We start from the raw sequence: 18,663 nt of genomic DNA, 5'->3' as shown, positions 1-18,663 counted from the left end.
CTTTGGCTCTACTTTTGGGATTCAGTGCCTCAGCTGCAAAATTGGGACAATTAGCTGAGATTTCAAAATGCCTGGATAAAGTGAATAGCTAATGGACAGGTAAATAAAAAGAAATCGATACACTTAGAAAAGCCCCGTATATAGTTTTCCTGTTAACCTGTTTGCATTAATATTTGTGGCGCATGTCTTCCTTACCTTTGTTTTATAATTATGTATTTGCTTAAATAAAATTTGTAAGCCCCCACCTCAGGCTAAAGCCCCAAACACTGGATTCCATCTGTATTATTCCAAAAGTTGCCAGGTAATTCTGTGGAGATCTCCACTGCTTTTAGGGGGCACCTCACCCAATGTTAGTGGCACCCACTTTCCTACCAACATTCTTTCCTGAGATTCCAACACTACTTGAGTTTTGTATTTTCTGCTGTTTAATGGTGATTTATTCTTTCCTTTGTTTACCAGGTATTTATTGAGTGCCCAGCTGTGTCAGTTGGTATGGTTATCAGAAGTGTGGTTAGAGCAGGGAGGAGAAGAGTCTGGTCCTGGATACTTTGCAAGTGGGATAACTAATTCAAATAACATTTATTGAGCATATCCATGTACTTAATTGTCATGTACTTAATTGCTCTCTCCAGGGGGTATCCTTTACTCCATCTAAGGCCATTTTGTCTTCTATTTTGTGACTTGGATTCCTTTACTCACATGTGTAAGATTATCAGGGTAGATTATATGCTAAGTCCTATTGGTTCCATTTTTGGGCTGTTCTTAGAGCTGACCTTTTCCTTTGACCTACCAGCCCCATTTAGGCTCTCCCCAGGGCCAGATGATAGTGGTTGCCTTTACCTTCTCCCCTCTATCAGCCTCCCAGCATTATCGGCTGAAGCTCTCATCTGCTCTTGTCACAGTGGCCCTCTTGGGACTTCATCCTGACCTCCTTGTAACACACCTGGAGAATCTATTGTAAGCTTAGGTACTCAGCCAGGTGGGAAGGATCCATAGACAAAAGGATTATCAGGTTAGGGAATTGCCTTGAGCCACCACTATCTCAACAACCGGTGCTTAGGGAACAGGGTGCTTAGCGTCAGCCCAAGGTCCGTCTGCCTTCGGTGTTCCTTGGTGCACTCTCATGACAGTATTGGCAAGCGATGGCTCCCAGCACTCTGCCTTTATGTTAAAATCATGTATGTCCTTCAGGATTTGCTGCAAAGGCCATTTCTTCCTTTCAGTCTTTCCTTCGCCTCATAAGGGGGCGGGGGTGGTGCATGTTGTCTTTGATTTTGTAGCACTTTGTATCTCTTAGGTGTCTTATGTTCTGGTCATCTCTGTGTTTGTGTCTCCCAGTCCCCAAAAGGTTACGCTCCTTATCTTCATGCAGTGTTGGTACAGTGGGGCCTTCCTAGTTAATGTTCAATGAACCATGTGAAGTGAGGACATAAATATGGAGGTTGTGGAATTGTTGGTGGGTTGAATCTCGGGGGTGTAGGTCTATTGGTGTTCCAATGTGGTAACCATCTCCACATCTGGATGGATGGAGAACTTGGAGATAGCCACCCTGAGCTCAGCTCTGCCAGTTTCTGGGATTATGGCCACCCCTGATGGGAAGTCACCCAAGCCTGGAATGGAAAATTCTGCAAGCCGACCTTTTTAAAAAGACCCCCAGTTTGTCCCCAGCTTATAAAAGTAGCGGAGCAGAGCCAGCCCCTGAGCCTGTTCAGAGGACCTTCCTTTCCTCGGTGCTGCCTCCTTTGAGCCCGAGCATAAGCTTGATAAAATCTGTTTGGAGATGTCTGTGGGGTATTCTCTCCATTTCTCGTGGAGAACCCAAGAACCACAAGGAGGGGTCTCCATTGATTGATTGGTTGGTGCCAGGGTAGGGGGTCATCATTCAATGCTGCTGGTCCTGAGGTCAGCTGTAGTCACTTGTTTGGTTTAGCTGCTTTTCTGGGCGTGGACCTGAAATACAATTGAGCCATTTACCTTAGAGTGGCAGGAGATTGCTCCCAGGAAGTTGCTGAGGAACTGAGCTCCATATTAGTCCCTGAGTGTTTGTGCCCTGACCTAGTGCTGTTTGTGGTTTAACTGTCCTCTGCCGGGCCCCAGCTCTGCCCCTGCTCTAGGCACCTTCCCCTTTGTTAAGAAGGTAGGCTCAGAAGTGTGTTGTCTGTTTCTTGTCCTTTGCACTCAGGAAGTGTTCTCTATCTCGACAAGGCCTTCCTATTGCACATGAAGACTTTTTCTCATGTTCCTAATTAAGCCTTTGCCATCTTTGCACATTCTCTGAGGCAGGCTTGCATCACCTGGACAGAAGCTGATACAATTTGCTGTTTTGAGGTTACTTCAGACTCTCTCCTCTTCTGTCAACTCTGGGGGAGCTCTAGATTGTGGGCTGGATATGTCCCTCTGGTTCCCCGTGATGCTACCAAAGTAAGGAATCTGTGGTCAATCCCCTGCCTTCTAGATGTTAAGCTCTTCTGAAAAGGCACTGAAGCCAGAAACCTTGACTTATTAATGCCTAGAGCTTTTCCTTTCTGATCACCTGGCGCAAGGGTTGGTCAGGGATCTTTCAGTGCTCACCTGCTGGCCACTATTAGGACAAGTTCAGTTACTATATGTGGAAAGTGAGCCAAGCCTTTTGTCTGACAGGATGTAGGGAGGGTTAACTATTAGACAACAGGCCCCAAATGGAGTCACATATGCTAAGCCCCACGTCACCAAACCAAGACTTAGTGACAGTTTTGGCTCTCCCAGAAATGGAATCTTAATCCAGTCAGTCAGCTGGATAGACACTGCCATCCCTTAGAGGGAAGTCTGTGAAAGTCTTTCATTTTGGACAGTTCCGTGGAGCCTCCTCTCTGTCTGCTAGATTGGATGCTGCCCAATTCGAATCAGTTTTTGCTCAAATCAACTCTTGACATTTGTAAACTTGCTCAGTGTGTCTTTCATCTGGAGGAGATGGTGATGTCAGTGTCAGATGAAAGGAGAAGGGCTCTGCTGATAAACTGCCCCTGGGCACTGTAATAAAGACCAGGTTGATGTTCCTGTAAAATGGGCACCGTGCTTGCCTTGTACTCTCGTTGGTGAATTACTGTTCATAATTTATTGCTCTAGGAAGCAGGCTGGAGAGGGAATAAAAGATGGTATTAGTAAGTTTTGTTTTTTTTCTTCCTTTTTTTTTTGTCAGAATAACCAAGTCCTGGGAATTGGAAGTGGTTCTACAATTGTCCATGCTGTGCAGCGAATAGGTATGTCCTTGGAATGTTTCCTGTATGTTTTGTCAGGTGTGGATGCTATGGGGTGGTAGAATCTGGGAGCAGGATTGGGGCATAGAAAACGCCTGCTGGGTATGGCTCCAGCACTGGAGCTGCTTGTCTGTCAGCTCTGTGTTCTGCTTTTCCCTGAGAGAGAGATTCTTGGGTCTCTTCAGCCATCTTTGGGGGTTGCCCCAGCTTTGTTTACACAGCTGGAGGGGAGGAGCAGACTTAGAGTGAGGTCTCAAAAGAATTTTATCCTCATCTGTGTGTGTGTGTGTGTGTGTGTGTGTGTGTGTGTGTGTGTGTGTTTGGTCTCAGGGACCCTGAGGCAAGCTCTCTGACCCTCAGGCAAACACATTAAGGTTGGTGCAGGCTTGCCCTGAAGTGGCTGGGAGGTCCCTGCAGTTGCTGCCTGGTTCCCACAGGTGCTGGCTTTTCGGATTAGGGTGTCTGTGCTCAGGAAGGGGCAGGGATTCCCAGCCCCCGTGGCTGCTCCACAGGCTTTACTGCCCTGCTTTTGTTTGTAAGAACAAAGCCCAGAGGAGCGGCTTGCTAGAGTGCTGGCCTCTTCTAGTTTCAGGGCAAAGTGCTCAGGAGACAAAGTCCAGCACCACTCTATCTTGAAGGAGTGGCTGTGGTGCTGGTGTGTTGGCTTCTGGAAGCTGCCTCATGGGCTGAACAGGGGCTGTAACCTTGTACATCCTTGGGCCTTAGTACTGAGTATGTGGAGGATTTTAAATTCAAAAATTAACTGTGAGTTTCGTAATAGTGACATCTAAACTTCACAAGATGCAACCCAGTGATGAAAAAAACTTAAGCTTTAACAAGACAGTGTTTTTCTTAAGACCTTTTTAAAAAAATCAAGTTTTCCTGAAAGGTAGAAACCCCAAATGCATGAATAAACCCACTCTAACAACCCTCTGGGGCTGCAAATGATTATATTTTTTGTATTAAATGTGAAAATTGACTTCCAGCTTTTCCCTGTACAAGTCAGTATAGGGAAGTATTTAAGACTGAAGCTAGACTGCCAGGGGTCATTCCAGTTCTGCCCCTTGTTAGCTGTGTAACTTCCCAGATACCCTACCTCTCTGTGCCTCAGTTTCCCCTTCTGTAAAATGGAGGTACTGATTGTACCTTTCCTTTGGGTTATAGCTGACCTTTGGGATTAAAAGAGTTCACAGGTACACAGTTCCTTGACTATTGTCGGGCACATAATAGCAGACTCTGGCGTTGCTCTTCCATAGTTAGTACTTACCACTGCCTTAGGCTTTCTGCTGCCCCCGTCTTGTGATGTGTGAGGAATGTTCATCAACTTTGTCAAAAAGGGGGGGACATGGTATGAAAGGCAGACTTTCCTTTTCTGTTGGATTTGAGCAAACGTGTCCAAGACAAGAAAAGTGAAGCGAGAGAGTGAAGACCCACCGCCATGGTTTCTCTCTCCACAGCTGAAAGAGTGAAGCAGGAGGACCTGAGCCTCGTCTGTGTTCCCACGTCCTTCCAGGTGGGCCTGCTTTCCATTCTGCATCTTAGTGGCTGCTGAATCTTCCGGGTCCCTGAGCACATGGCGGTGTGGCTGTGGGGTGTGCACCAGGGTTGTTCCCTATGAGAGGGCCGGGAGCAGGAGAGTGTATTTACTGAAATCATGTGTCTGGTTATGTAGCTTGCACTCTACCAAGCCGTGCCAGCCCTTGTGGAGGTGCTGACCAAAGAGCACAAAATACAACATGACACAAAAGGAACCACATGAATGTACACAAGACAGCGTTCTCCAGGTGACCTTTCCTTGTTGATAATTGTCTCCTCAGCTGTGTCTAATCTGTTCATTCCTGTGCCCCATCTTTAAACAAAGTAAACCAGACACAGAGACACAAAACAACAATCAACAGAGACACTCTATGTACAGTATTTATAGGTGTGCACAACCAACAGGTAAGAACTTCACACCTGCTCCTTGTCTGTCCAGCCACAGAAACCTCTTCCTTGGTTAGTACTTACTGCCTTAGGCTTTCTGCTGTCCCTGTCTTGTGATGTGTGAGGTATGTTCATCAACTTTGTCAAAAAGGTGGGGACATGGTATGAAAGACAGACAAATGCCCGCAATTAAAACTGACCGAAGCAGAGCCATGTCTCTTGTCCTAGAGTGGGTCAGACTAAGGGCTTGGAGACCAGGCAAGGACGCTGGAGGGCCCTTGCCACCCAAGCTGATTAGCTGAGAGGTAGTAAAATGCCTCCCATGCAGTACACAGTACTGCAGTACACGGTACATGCTTCCTTACAAGGAAGCCCACATGAGAGGCAGCAAGTGCTTCTCATGCCATATGAAATGCTTGATTCCTCCTACAAAAACGCTTGATTCAACTTAAGTCTCAGGTGAGATGGGGATTGCTGAGTCTGCGGCTGGGACTCTGAACAGGAAAATTCCTGGCAGCGCTGCAAATAAGAGTCCAGGCCTCAGCCCCAGGAACCCCCAGTCCAGGCAGCAAGTGAGGTCCCCGGTACTCACCCTAGAGGAACCTCGAATATGTTCTTTCATGGTTGCCAGAATATGTAACCAGACAATCAATGGGTCCATGCTGCCTGTCAATCAAGCAGAGCCAATTCAGCAGAGACAGGGTTGAATCATATACGAGTGTTTATTCCAATACTGCTGGCAGTAGGGGGGAGCAGCAGGTCATCCACAAAAATCTGCTCTGTACTCCACCATACGCCAGCTGCTTATATAGGGTAGGACAAGGATTACATGGGGAAGTAGGGATTACAGGCATGGGGAAGTAGGCAATGTGGGCTGGGGTGGGACTCCATTGTTTGGGCAACAAGGTTGTCAGTCTTTCCATGATAATAGGCAGTTCTTGAATGAGAATGGACAGCATTCCAAGGTTGACTCCCTAGGTCCTGGAGGCGTACAACTTCTAGGCATAGCCATGTTAAAATGTCCTTTCTTTAACCAGATCAAGGCAGTCATGGTTAACAGAGTATGATTAATATTTCCCATAACCATAACTATATTCTATTTTTGATTCAACTTAAGTCTCAGGTGAGATGGGGATTGCTGAGTCTGCGGCTGGGACTCTGAACAGGAAAATTCCTGGCAGCGCTGCAAATAAGAGTCCAGGCCTCAGCCCCAGGAACCCCCAGTCCAGGCAGCAAGTGAGGTCCTCGGTACTTACCCTAGAGGGACCTCGAATATGTTCTTTCATGGTTGCCAGAATATGTAACCAGACAATCAATGGGTCCATGCTGCCTGTCAATCAAGCAGAGCCAATTCAGCAGAGACAGGATTGAATCATATACGAGTGTTTATTATATTCTATTTTTGCCCCTAACATAAGAACCTGCTCTCCAAATAAGGTACACTGAGGTATGGGTGGCTAGAATGTCAGCATATCTTTCTTGGGGGAGCACAATTCCATCCCTAACACTCAGATCATTTGTGAGCATGACTTCTGTGTGTGTGCAGGGTACTCACATGGGCTTCTAGCGGAGATGGGAGAAGGGAGGGTTGGAGGATTTGCTGATGGGAGCAAGCTCAGAGACTTCCAGCCCAAGGGATCTGAGGTCCTAGTAAGGGTCTTCCATATGTGAATGGGGTGCACACTGTTTACAAAAAGTACAGATCCTATGCTCACGTATTGCTTATTATCTGGGGAAATAAGAGTAGTTGTGGGGCAGGGGTGTTAGCCGCAGGCCTCCCAGCTACACAACATAGATAGCACTTACCTCCTGGCCCTCTCTTGCTGGACTCTGGACTGGTGCGGGGGTGGGCGGCTAGTGCTGGGATGGTGAGGAAGCAGAGTCAGTTGAACACAGTGATTATTGAGGGTGTATATATTTTTATTGTGTCTTTTAGGAGCAGGAGAGAGCCCACTCTTTGCCAGGGTGTGGGGAAGGCTTCCTAGAAAGGCTGGTCTTTGACTTGGACATGAGTGTTGGAGTCTGGGAGAGGGCAGGGCACTTTAGGCAGAGGGGGAATGCCAAGAGCACAAAGACTCCTCGTAAGTTGCTACTGTTTATAGCATTATTAGTAGCATATTACTTTGTAAGGTAACTTCATCCATTTATAAGCAGGGCTGTCCTCCTTTTTTCCTTCTATCGTTCTCTCCATTTCCCTTCTCTTCTAACCCATTCCTAGTTCCTACACAGGACAGGAAGCAGGAGACAGAAATTCTGGTCCTTGGTCTGTCCTTAACTTATCACTGTGTGACCTCCCTGGGCTTACACTAAATGACTCCTTTTGGATTGAACTCACAAGGATCAGTTATTCACTCAGCTATTGGCTCAGTGTGGCGCTAACTGCTGTAGGGTAACAAGGTGTTTGAAATGTGTTCTTTCCTACTCTGCTGCAGCCTAGATGGACAGACAGGACATCTTCATCAAATAGTACCACAGTCAAGTGGAGCTTTGAACTTAAGAAAAGTTAAATAAAATGATATATTTACACGGGACTTTCCCCCTAGGAATCGTGATAGAACATTTTTCTTGCATCCATTTTTCATGAAATGTATTTGAATACAGTTTGGTACTGTTTCTAAAGTATATAAAATTAATAGGAAATCATAGTATATCACAGTTTTATTTGCATGATAAACTATTACCTGAACTATTTGCAGTTTTTGTCATTTTTCTAACACTGTCTGTAGTAAGTACTTGTTCCTATGGCACAAATACCCCCCAAACTTAGCAGTTTCAAACAACTAACATTTATTATTTTGTAGTTTCCAAGAGTCAGGAATCTAGATGGTTTGGTTGGGTGGAATCTGGATGGTTCTGGCTTCAGTTCTCTCATGAGGATGCATTCGAGCTGTTGGTCAGGGTTGCAGTCCTCTCAAGACTCAACATGGTTGAAGGATCTGCTTCCAGGCTCAGTCATAGGGGGTTTGCAGGCCTCAGTTCTTCATAGGCTGTTGGGTAGAAGGCCTGTCTCAGGGCTGTCTCAGTGTCTTAAGGACATCGAGTGTGTTATAAGAGAGGGAAGGAAGGGGAAGAGGGAAGGAGAAGAGGAGGCTTGAGCATGTCACACCCCTAGCCCCCTTTGCCTACCCCACTATGGCACTCTGCATAAACTTGCCTCAGCAGTGTCATGCCATCTCCCCTGCTGTGTGGCATTGGTCACACAGACCAGCCCTGGGACATTGTGGGAAGGAATTACCCAATGGCATGAATACCAAGAGGGGATAATTGGGGGTCATCTTGGAGGCTGCCTTCGAGGTATTCCCAATGTGTTTATAGTCTCGAGTTCTGGAACTAGGATTTCTCCAGTACTACTTTGGAGAAATCAAGGTACTTGGAAATAATTAAGGAATGCCATTTTTATTATTGTTTTCTCCCATCATTATATGTTTCTCTTTAATCAGAATAAAATCGCCCTAGCTGGTTTGGCTTAGTGGATAGAGCGTCAGCCTGAGAACTGAAGGGTCTTGGGTTGGATTCCGGGCAAAAGGCACATGCCTGGGTTTGGGCTCTATCCTCAGTGAGGGACGTGCAGGCAGCAGCTGATCAATGATTCTCTCTCATCATTGATGTTTCCATCTCTCTCTTTTTCTTCCTCTCTGAAATCAATAAGAATATATTTAAAAAAATTAATCTTGTTTTTTTAAACTTTCATTTTTTTTTCAGTCAGCATTTTGTTTTAGCCTTTTATTATGGAAAACTTCAAACTTCAGAAAGGCTAAAGAACAATATAATGAATTTCCATGTACCCATTACCCAGTTTGAACAATTATCAGTTCATGGCCAATTTATTTTCATCTGTACCCCATTCTCCTCCACCTTGATTATTTTGAAACATCTCAGTCATAGTGTCAATTCATTGTATATATTTCATTATGTCTGTCTGAAAACTAGGGAGACTTTTAAACATCTCAACAATACTTTAAAAATGTAACAGTAATCTTTAATAGCATGAAATATAAATCCAGGCTTCAAAATTCCCCTCTTTTCTTATCCTTAAAAATATTTTTTTTACAGTTTGAACCAGGATCCAAATAAAGTCCACATATTGCAAATTTCAGGGTCTTTGTATTTTATTCTTAAATTTTGGATGTGAAGATTTATGTTGGTCATTTCATCCATCCCCATCTTTTTATAGATGAGAAAGTTTCCCAGGGGTTACGTAGCTGGTTTATTTAAGATTAAAACCTAGACCTGATTCTTAATCTCAGGTGCTTTTCACTTTAAGCAGAAAATATTTTCAAGGCATGCCTTTGAAAGGAACTTTCCGTCCTTTGGTTCGTTTGCAGGTTGTGAGCAATGACGTGAACGTGAGTCCTCCTGGACTTGGGTGGTCGATGTTCATGTGCAGTTATTCCATCTGTGAGTCCCTCACAGGGCCACGTGGTCGCGGCCACTCTCCGTCAGCCTCTTAAAGGTTAACCATAGGCATGTCTATAAAGTCAGTGGTGCTGATTTTTCCCACAAACATCCTGTCTCTCCCAGGCTGGCCTCTCAATTTGCCGAGCCACTTAGCAATTCCAGAAGTCCTACCTTTATGCACTCCTCCGAGGATATGTTCTTTGCTTATTTTTACTCAATAGTATAGCCTGGGAATCACTCCATATCAATTCTTAGTCATCTTCAGTCTTTTTTCTACATTGTTGGATTTTTGTTTTTCATTTTTATCTTATTTATTTATTTTTAAACATATTTTTATTGATTTTAGAGAGGAAGGGAGAGTGAGAGATAGAGAGAGAAACACCAATGATGAGAATCACTGATCAGTTGCCTTCTGCATGCCCCCTACTGGGGATTGAGCCAGCAACCCAGTGATGTGTCCTGACTGGGAATCGAACCCTGACCTCCCTGGTTCATAGGTTGATGCTCAACCACTGAGCCACACCACTGTTAGAGTTTAAAACATTTTTTTCTAATACTTTTATAGATTTGGTTCTTATTTTAGGAAGTTTTTAAAAAATACTCCATTGCTTTAGGAGGCACTGATTTCAATAGCAGGCCACTGAGAAAGAGCTGTGAGCTGGCACTGGACAGAGGCTCAGGGCTGGGTTGCTGCCTTCTAGCTCTAGGATGAAGTAGCTTAGCTTTGCATTTCATGGGTCTAGATCTCCTATCTCCTGGTTAGCCAGGTTTGGATTTGATTTGGGAGGGAGCCTTGGTCAGGACTCAGTGTTTGACACTGAAATCCAACAGAATTCTGCAAATCCTTGCCACATGCTCAAAGTAAGTGGTTATGGGTGCTTTTCCCTGTTCTCTGCAGGCCCGTCAGCTGATCCTGCAGTACGGCTTAACACTCAGTGACCTGGACCGACACCCAGAGGTAAGAGACCGGCTGCTCTATCTTGCTGTCTCCTTTTTGTGGCCGTCGCTTGTCTATGGGTCAGGGTATCTGCTGCATGTAGGAGAGAGGTCAGTTCATCATGTCAGCTTTTCTCTGGAGACCTTGAGTGTTAATCCTGGCTGAGGTCACAAGCAGAGCGGTGTTTGGTTTCCAGTACCTTCCCTTTGGTTTAACTGTGAGAGCTCAGTTTGAGTGTCATGAAGGGGGTTAAATGAGCCCTGGCTGCACCCAGGGCTTCTTCCTTCAGTCCTTGGACAGATGTATGATAGTCAGCCCACGGGGCTTACCACCATGTGGAGAAGAGAAGTGATCGTCTGAGGTGCCACGCTCATGTGGAAATGGTTTACAGTGAGTTTTATGGTCAAGATGATTACACACATGATCAGTCAGGAGGCTGAATTTGAGAAGGTGAGGAGCATGCTCATAGTTAGCAGTTACTGAGCCCTTACTGAATACCAAATACTTTGCTTAGTGCTGTACCAGTGCTAAGTTATTTAATCTCCAGTAGTCTTGAGGGTGGGTACTATTATGTACCCACCTTTTCCAAGGCTATGAAAAAGGCACAGAGAGGGTAAGCCACTTGCCTAAGGCCATGCTTTTTGTAAGTAGCGGAGCCTCAGTATGAATCAGGTGCCTCTAGCTCTAGAGTGATGCTACTTAGAAGGGCTTTGTGGGAAGAGGTAAAGGTGAGTGGAGCTGTGAAGGCTAGGTGACAAGAGCCAGAGAGAACATTCTAGAGAGGGATAGATGGGCACCGCAGGAGCCATTCTGGGCAGGCACATGGGTGTATGTGGACAGTGCCCAGGCTGGCTGGGGTGATTAGGACTGAGAGGTGGAATGCACTGATGTAGTGGGGGAAGGGAGAGAGGACAAGGCTGCATTGGCAGAGTCAGGCAGGGTTATGACAGTCCAAAACCAGGCTGCTGGTTGGAGCTTGGTGGTGGTCTAGTTGTCATGATGCACATGGGCTTCAGAGGGCTTAGCAAGAACCATGGAAGGGCTCATTGGGAGAAATCTGTGGGCAGAGCCGGCACAGGTGGAATTAGCTGTTGAATACTGTTAGAAGAGTAGGTTAGCCTGAATGTGGGCCTGCCATCCCAACAGAAAGGTCTGCCATCTTCCAGGCCCTGGAGAGTCAGTTGCCCAGGCAAAGCCCGGCCCAGGGACTATGCAGGGTCAGGGAGGAGCAACGCAGGCCGTGACTTAGGATAAAGGGCACATCGGTAAGAGATGGCAGCAATGGTGCATGCCTGAAGCTTTGTGGGCCTTCCTCCTGTGACCCAGCAGCTGCACCAAGCACCTTCCAACTATAGCTTGAACTGAATCTGCACCCTGAGGTTTTCTATTGCTATTTTTAAAAACCATACTCGAAACTCTCACATTGTCCATGCAGAGTACCAGGAGTGATGGAAAATACAAATATACTAAAGGCCTGGTGCATGAAATTTGTGCACTGGGGCGGGGGGGCGGTGGGGGGGTCTATGATGGCAGTCGGACATCCTTAGTGCTACCGTGGAGGTGGGAGAGGCTTCTGCGCTCGCCAGCCGTGAGCTGGGCTTCTGATTGACTGGCACTCTCCTGCATTGAACATCTCCCTGGTGGTCAGTGTGCATCATAGCAACCAGTTGTTCTGCTGTTTGGTCGATTTGCATATTAGCCTTTTATTATATAGGACTAGAGGCCCGGTGCACGAAATTTGTGCATGGGGGGAGGGCGGGGGTTGTCCCTCAGCCCAGCCTGCACCCTCTCCAATCTGGGACATCCCTCTCACAATCCAGGACTACTGGCTCCCAACTGCTTGCCTGCCTGCTTCCTGATTGCCCCTAACCGCTTCTGCCTGCCAGCCTGATCACCCCTAACCACTCCCCTGCCAGCCTGATTGATGCCTAACTGCTCCCCTGCCAGCCTGTTTGCCCCTAACTGCCCTCCCCTGCAGGCCTGGTCTCCCCCCAACTGCCCTTCCCTGCAGGCCCGGTCGCCCCCAGCTTCCCTCCTCTGCTGGCCTGGTCACCCCTAACTGCCCTCCCCTGCGTGCTTGATCGCCCCCAACTGCCCTCCCTTGCAGGCCAGGTCCCTCCCAATTGCCCTCCCCTGCTGGCCTGGTCCTTCCCAACTGCCCTCCCCTGCTGGCCATCTTGTGGTGGCCATCTTGTGTCCACAGGGGGGCAGCCATCTTTGACCACATGGGGGCAGCCATCTTGTGTGTTGGAGTGATGGTCAATCTGTATATTACTATTTTATTAGATAGGATAGAGGCCTGGTGCACGGTTGGGGGCCTGCTGGTTTGCCCTGAAGGGTGTCCCGGATCAGGGTGGGGGTTCCCTTGCGGCGTGGGGCTGCCTGGGCGAGAGGCCTGTGGTGGTTTGCAGGCCGGCCACGCCCCCCAGCGACCCAAGCGGAGGCCCTGGAAACTGGGGTTTATTTATCTTCTACAATTGAAACTTTGTAGCTTTAAGTGGAGCCAAGCCTCGATCCATGGCCACAGCCATTTTTGTTGCGATTTATTTATCTTCTGTCATTGAAACTTTGTAGCCTTAAGCGGAGGCCAAGGCAGGCCAGGGCAGGCAGAAAGCTTGGCTTCCTCCATCTCCGGGGGGCAACTCAAGCCTCCTGCTCTCTCCAGCTCCGTGGCTGCTGCCATTTTTGTTGGGATTTATTTATCTTCTATCATTGAAACTTTGTAGCATTGAGTGGAGGCCTGGGCCAGCAAGGGCAGGTGGAAAGTTTGGCTTCCTCCATTGCCAGGGAAACCCAAGCCTCCCTCCTGCTCTCTGTGGCCGAGTCATCTTGGTTGGGTTTATTTGCATATTTGCTCCTGATTGGCTGGTGGGTGTGGCGGAGGTATGGTCAATTTGCATATTACTATTTTATTAGATAGGATAGTCTTTGGTAGAGTACCTCCCATCCACAGTCAGGGCCGGGAAGGGACGTGGGATCTTGGCCAGCGGGAAGGGACCACAGGAGGGCTCCAAGGCATGTCCAGTCCATCTTGCTCAGTCCCGATCAGCTGGACCCTAGCAGCAAGCTAACTTCCCAGTAGGAGCGTCTGCCCCCTCGTGATCAGTGCACATCATAGTGAGCAGTTGAGAGGCCTTAGCATATCATTAGCATATTACACTTTGATTGGTTGAATGGCTGCTCGACAACCAGACACTTTGCATATTAGGCTTTTATTATATAGGATGCTCAAAGCAGAGATAGAGCTGCTTAAGTTACAATTATATTTTTCCATGAGCCTTCCATCTGGCAACCTCCCAAGGGGAGTGGACTGCAGGATCGGGCTGAAACCGGCTCTCCGATATTCCCTGCAGGATCCTGGATTGTGAGAGGGCACAGGCCAGGCTGAGGGATCCCACTGGTGCATAATCAGGGCATGGAGGGACGCGGGAGGTTGGCTGGCTGGGGAGGGACCACGGGAGGGGTCCAGGGCATGTCCAGCCCATCTCGCTTAGTCCTGATTGGCTGGATCCCAGCAGCAAGCTAACCTACCAGTCAGAGCATGTGCCCCCTGGTGGTCAGTGTACATCATAGTGACTGGTCTACTGTCTGCACCCTGGTGGTCAGTGCACATCATAGGGAACAGTTGAGCGGCCTTAGTATATTATTAGCATATTATGCTTTGATTGGTTGAATGGATGACTGGAAGACTGTACACTTAGCATATTAGGCTTTTATTATATAGGATAGCTTCCTTGATTCTGAGTTTTGAAAGGTAAATTAATTAATTTGCCCTTGACCGCATTTGGGGCTAGTGGTGGAGCTTTCTAATGAAAGAGTGGGCAAGCCCAGAAAGGCACTTTGGCAGGACTATAAGGTACCTCAGATAATTTCCAATTCTGGATCACAGCAACTGTGTGTCAGCTTTATAACTCTTTATGGGTCTTTGTCCACTCGAAATGGCCTGTGTTTGCCACACTAGTATGGAGACTTCTGTGTCAGTATTTCTCAGCCTCTTTTTCTATGATCTCCCTTCCTCCATGACATTTCAATACCACAGGTACATGTATATATGTTTCTATACTTGGGGTGATGTCACCCATATTGAGGTTGCATGATCCCCATAATTCCAATTTGTCCACAGAGAAGCCCTTCAGTGAGAAAGGGGAGTGTGTAAGAGCTGGACCCAGGGGTGGTCCCCAGACCCCATGCTTGTTTCTCAGTGACTCTAGGAGAACAGTTTAACCTCTCAGAGCCTTAGGGTCTTGATTGGTTAAAAGCAAATAACTGTACCTAGCTAGTTGGGCGGGCTGCTGAGGGTCTGATAAGCTATTGCATGCTCAAGCTTGGTACAGAGCTTTCCCTTCAAAGGCATAGTGGCTTTTCTATCTTCCCTTCTCCCAATACAGATCGACCTCGCCATCGATGGTGCTGATGAAGTAGATGCTGATCTCAATCTCATCAAGGGTGGTGGGTGAGTATTGTGGTGACTTTCTTGCTAAAGAGTATCTGCCAGTTAATTCTTAGCAAAGCAAAATGGATTGCAGAAGAAGCAAATTGCCACTGTGATGTACCTGAGTTTGTCTTTCTACTAGGATGCCAAGAGCTATGGCTGGAGAGCCAAATTGGCATTTTTGGTCACTAGTTGCAGAATTTGGTGACTAGAAACCTGGGCCTATTCAGTGAGATTATTCATCCTAATAGGTTCTCCGTGTCCACATTCTTCTGTGATTTCAAGTTTTAAAATTATGCGAGCTGAACAAGCATGTTACTGGGGCTGGATTACTAGATATGTGGGCACCAGTGTGTGATCTTTGCTTTAAAGCTGCTCTTACCTCTGAGTACTTAGTGATGTATGTATTCATTCAATTAGAAAACATCAGGTGTTTCTTAAGTGGTGATTTGGGGGTTAGGGAAGGGTGAGTTGCAGAATTTCCTGTTCTGCTGGTTCTTATAATCAAGTAGACTCTGAAATGACACAAAATTTATTTAAAAGCTCATTGTGCTCTCTCTGCTTCATTACCCTGACTGTCAAATAGCCTATAAGCCAGATTGTTCCAAGCTTACCTTTCTTAAGCTATAGACCCCTCCCCATGCTCAGATGACATTTCCCTAAGCTTGGGACTTCCTCACATATGCATCTTAGATGGCATTTGGCCCGGTCTAACTGGGAACCATTGTCTCATTTTTGGGTTTCTTCCAGACACAAGCTAAGGTTTCCCATGGTCCGTGGTGGAAAGAGCCTGTCTTAGCTTTGGCTGCCGTAACAAAACACAATAGCCTGCCTGGGTGGCTGCAACAACAGAAATTTCTTAATTCTGAAGGCTCTTTAATTGAAGGTGGCTGCCTTTCACTGTGTCTTCACATGGTGAGGAGAGAGAGTAAGTAAACTCTCTGGTCATTAAGACTTTCATCTTACCAGACAGGGCCGCACCCATATGATCTCATTTAACCACAATTACTTCCTTAGAGGCCCCATCTCCAAATACAGTCATACTGCAGGTTAGCCATAGCAGGATGGGTCATGTCCTTTAAGAATTAAAAAGTGAGGTTCTCTTTAAGTACCAGGATTGAATGAATTTGGATTTTCTGTATCTGACTAGTTCTCAAATCGAGTTTTTGTCTTAGCCCTGTGTTTACTTTCTTCTTCCCATTCCCAGAGGCTGCCTGACCCAGGAGAAGATTGTGGCGGGCTATGCCAGTCGCTTCATCGTGATTGCTGACTTTAGGTATAGTGTTCTGAACTGTCCACGAAGGAGGTAGTCAGACTTGGGCCTCATCTGCATTTTACAGAGGATGAACTAGAGACCTGGAGGGACTGTGTGACTTTGAGACTTGTGCCTGGGACTTAGGCAGTGTCGAGGAGTGTTATGATCTGCTTTCATGCTGAAGGGAGACGTTGCTCTTTAAGTGTCCTTTGGAAGGAGGAGCAGCTTGTCTCCCTTGTCAACAGAGCATGTCCTCGTATGTCACTCATTTGATCCTCCCAGGGAGCCTCAGAGGAAGCTAGGCAAGCACTGCCCACGGGCAGTGACTCAGCACACAGTTTCCTCCAGGGTCACTTGTGACTCCTGTTGTGGATAGTCTGACCCGTCTCTCAGGTTCTCCTTCAAGGAGTCTGAGAGAGGACTTATGCGGAGGCTGTTATTTTTTTTCTAAGTACTTACTTGTGAAGTATAGTTGTGGGAAGAACATAAATAATAAACACCTGTATACCACACAAAGCTAGTCATAATTAAATTTCCACATTTTTGTTACCGTTACTTCAGATGCATTTAAAACCTTTGTGTATTATCCCTGTTTGCCTCCTGTGCCATTTCACCATATAAATTAACACCATTCCTAAATTTGGTGTTATCTATACCATTGAGCTTATTTATATTTATTGTAGTTTTTTACTCTATTTCCAGGAAAGATTCAAAGAACCTTGGGGATCAGTGGCACAAGGGAATCCCCATCGAGGTCATCCCCATGGCTTATGTCCCAGTGAGCCGAGCTGTAACTCAGAAGTTCGGGGGTGTGGTTGAACTTCGAATGGCCGTCAACAAGGCAGTAAGTGGTGGTGAGGTTTCTTGAGGACAGTTCAGGATCTCAGTGTTGTGTCTGCATCAGTGATGTGAAAGTCCTTGTGTCCCCAGGCTCTCAGTGTACTCCTTCTGTTTCATTAGGTCCTCTGGGCCTGACCGGGCAGCAAGCCTTTATTTACTTTAAATTGGTTTCTTTATTTGTAGAGTGCTTCTTTATTAGTTCCTATATTCAGACTCCTGTAGATAAGACATAATGCAGTGTGTATCTTCCGTACAAGTGGGGAAACGATTCTTTTCTATCTGTCTCCTTTTGGGGCTGATACTCCTCAGGTGATCTGACCTTTGTACCTGAACCCTGGACCACCTTGATTAACATCTGCTAAACTGGGCTTTGGGGAAGCCCCTGGAGCATAAAGCTTTTCAGGGTTCATGGTATAATTTTCTGTTTTCCTCTTTTCTCATTCTGTGGCAAAATTTGACAAGAAGTAGAATTTCTTGAGGGATGTGAACCCCTCCTTAGGAATAGATTCTAGATACTTAATCCTTTAGCTTCTAAGGTGGCTTACACTGAACTTGTTTTTCTTACCCATAAATAAACAAAAAAGCAAAAGTAATAGTCTAAAAACTAATTATAGTTAAAACCATAATTACAGTCAAACCTCTGTTCTCAAACGGCTTCCATCTCAAACAATTCAGTTCTTGACCAAGTTGTAACAAAACTTCAGTTCTCAACCCGACAACCCTTTTATGCTGATATATCAGCATGAAAAAAGCATCTCTCAGGCCACAAACAGAGGAGAGAATGTGCCAGTATGGGTCATTTTCACACCAAACCTCGCCTTGTTAACATCTCAGGAAATTGTGCTGTGAATATTTTTGTGTTTTTTGTTTTTTTTTAGCTTTTGTTACTGACAAAATGGACAGTTAGCACAGTTTTAAAACATACGGTAAAGAGGCCATCAGTAGTGCTCTTGTTGCTAAGGCTGTGAAAGTGCTCACCAAACAGTGATCACAAGCAATTGAAGAGGTAGAAAAATTGTTGCTTTGGATAAATGAAAGCATCAGTGACAGCATTTTGGAGGAAAAGATGTGAAAAAGTGAAGATGCTGCATACTGACCTGAAAGACACCCGTAGAACCAGTGCTGAAAGTGATTCATTTAAGACTAGTAGGGTGGTTCAGTAAATTTAAGAAAACAACTGTTTATAGATTAAGTAGTACATTATATAAGATTAAATAGTACATTATATAATAGTACATGTACTATATATAAGAAAGGTTAAAATGAAATCATTTAGGGGTCTGGAAAGAATTAATGCAATTTACATTATTTATAATGGGAAAAAAATGATTCAGTTTTCGAACAAATCACTTCTCCAACAGCCTTCTGGAATGAATGAAGTTTGAGAACTGATGTTCCACTGTATATAAAAAGCTTGTAAGATACAGAAAAGAAAGATTATCTGTAAATCTTCCTTGGTACATTTTATTTTTTTAAATCTCTTTTTATTGATTTCAGAGAGGAAAGGAGAGGGAGAGAGATTGAGAGAGATAGAAACATCAATGATGAGAGAGAATCATTGATATGCTGCCTCCTGCATGCTCCCCACTGGGGACTGAGCCTGCAACCTGGGCATGTGCCCTGACCAAAATTGAACCATGAC

General features: G+C 45.9%; 1 protein-coding gene across 2 annotated transcripts in view; it reads left to right on the top strand.

The window, feature by feature from the left end:
- The window catches only part of RPIA (ribose 5-phosphate isomerase A), a 29,158-nt gene that overhangs the window by 1,356 nt on the left and 9,139 nt on the right, over positions 1–18,663 (top strand). Inside the window, exons 2-7 of one of the 2 annotated variants that reach the window (XM_008154102.3) lie at positions 3,179–3,239; positions 4,694–4,749; positions 10,456–10,515; positions 14,883–14,947; positions 16,134–16,202; positions 16,884–17,025. In XM_008154102.3, coding sequence (XP_008152324.1) covers positions 3,179–3,239; positions 4,694–4,749; positions 10,456–10,515; positions 14,883–14,947; positions 16,134–16,202; positions 16,884–17,025 — 453 coding nt within the window. The remainder of the gene's footprint in view (positions 1–3,178; positions 3,240–4,693; positions 4,750–10,455; positions 10,516–14,882; positions 14,948–16,133; positions 16,203–16,883; positions 17,026–18,663) is intronic. The other variant, XM_054721584.1, reaches the window with a different exon arrangement.

The sequence above is a fragment of the Eptesicus fuscus genome, chromosome 9, assembly GCF_027574615.1.
Source record: "Eptesicus fuscus isolate TK198812 chromosome 9, DD_ASM_mEF_20220401, whole genome shotgun sequence".
Classification (NCBI taxonomy): Eukaryota; Metazoa; Chordata; class Mammalia; order Chiroptera; family Vespertilionidae; genus Eptesicus; species Eptesicus fuscus.
The sequence above is the reverse complement of the archived record's forward strand: the minus strand, read 5'-3'. Positions and strand labels throughout refer to the sequence as shown.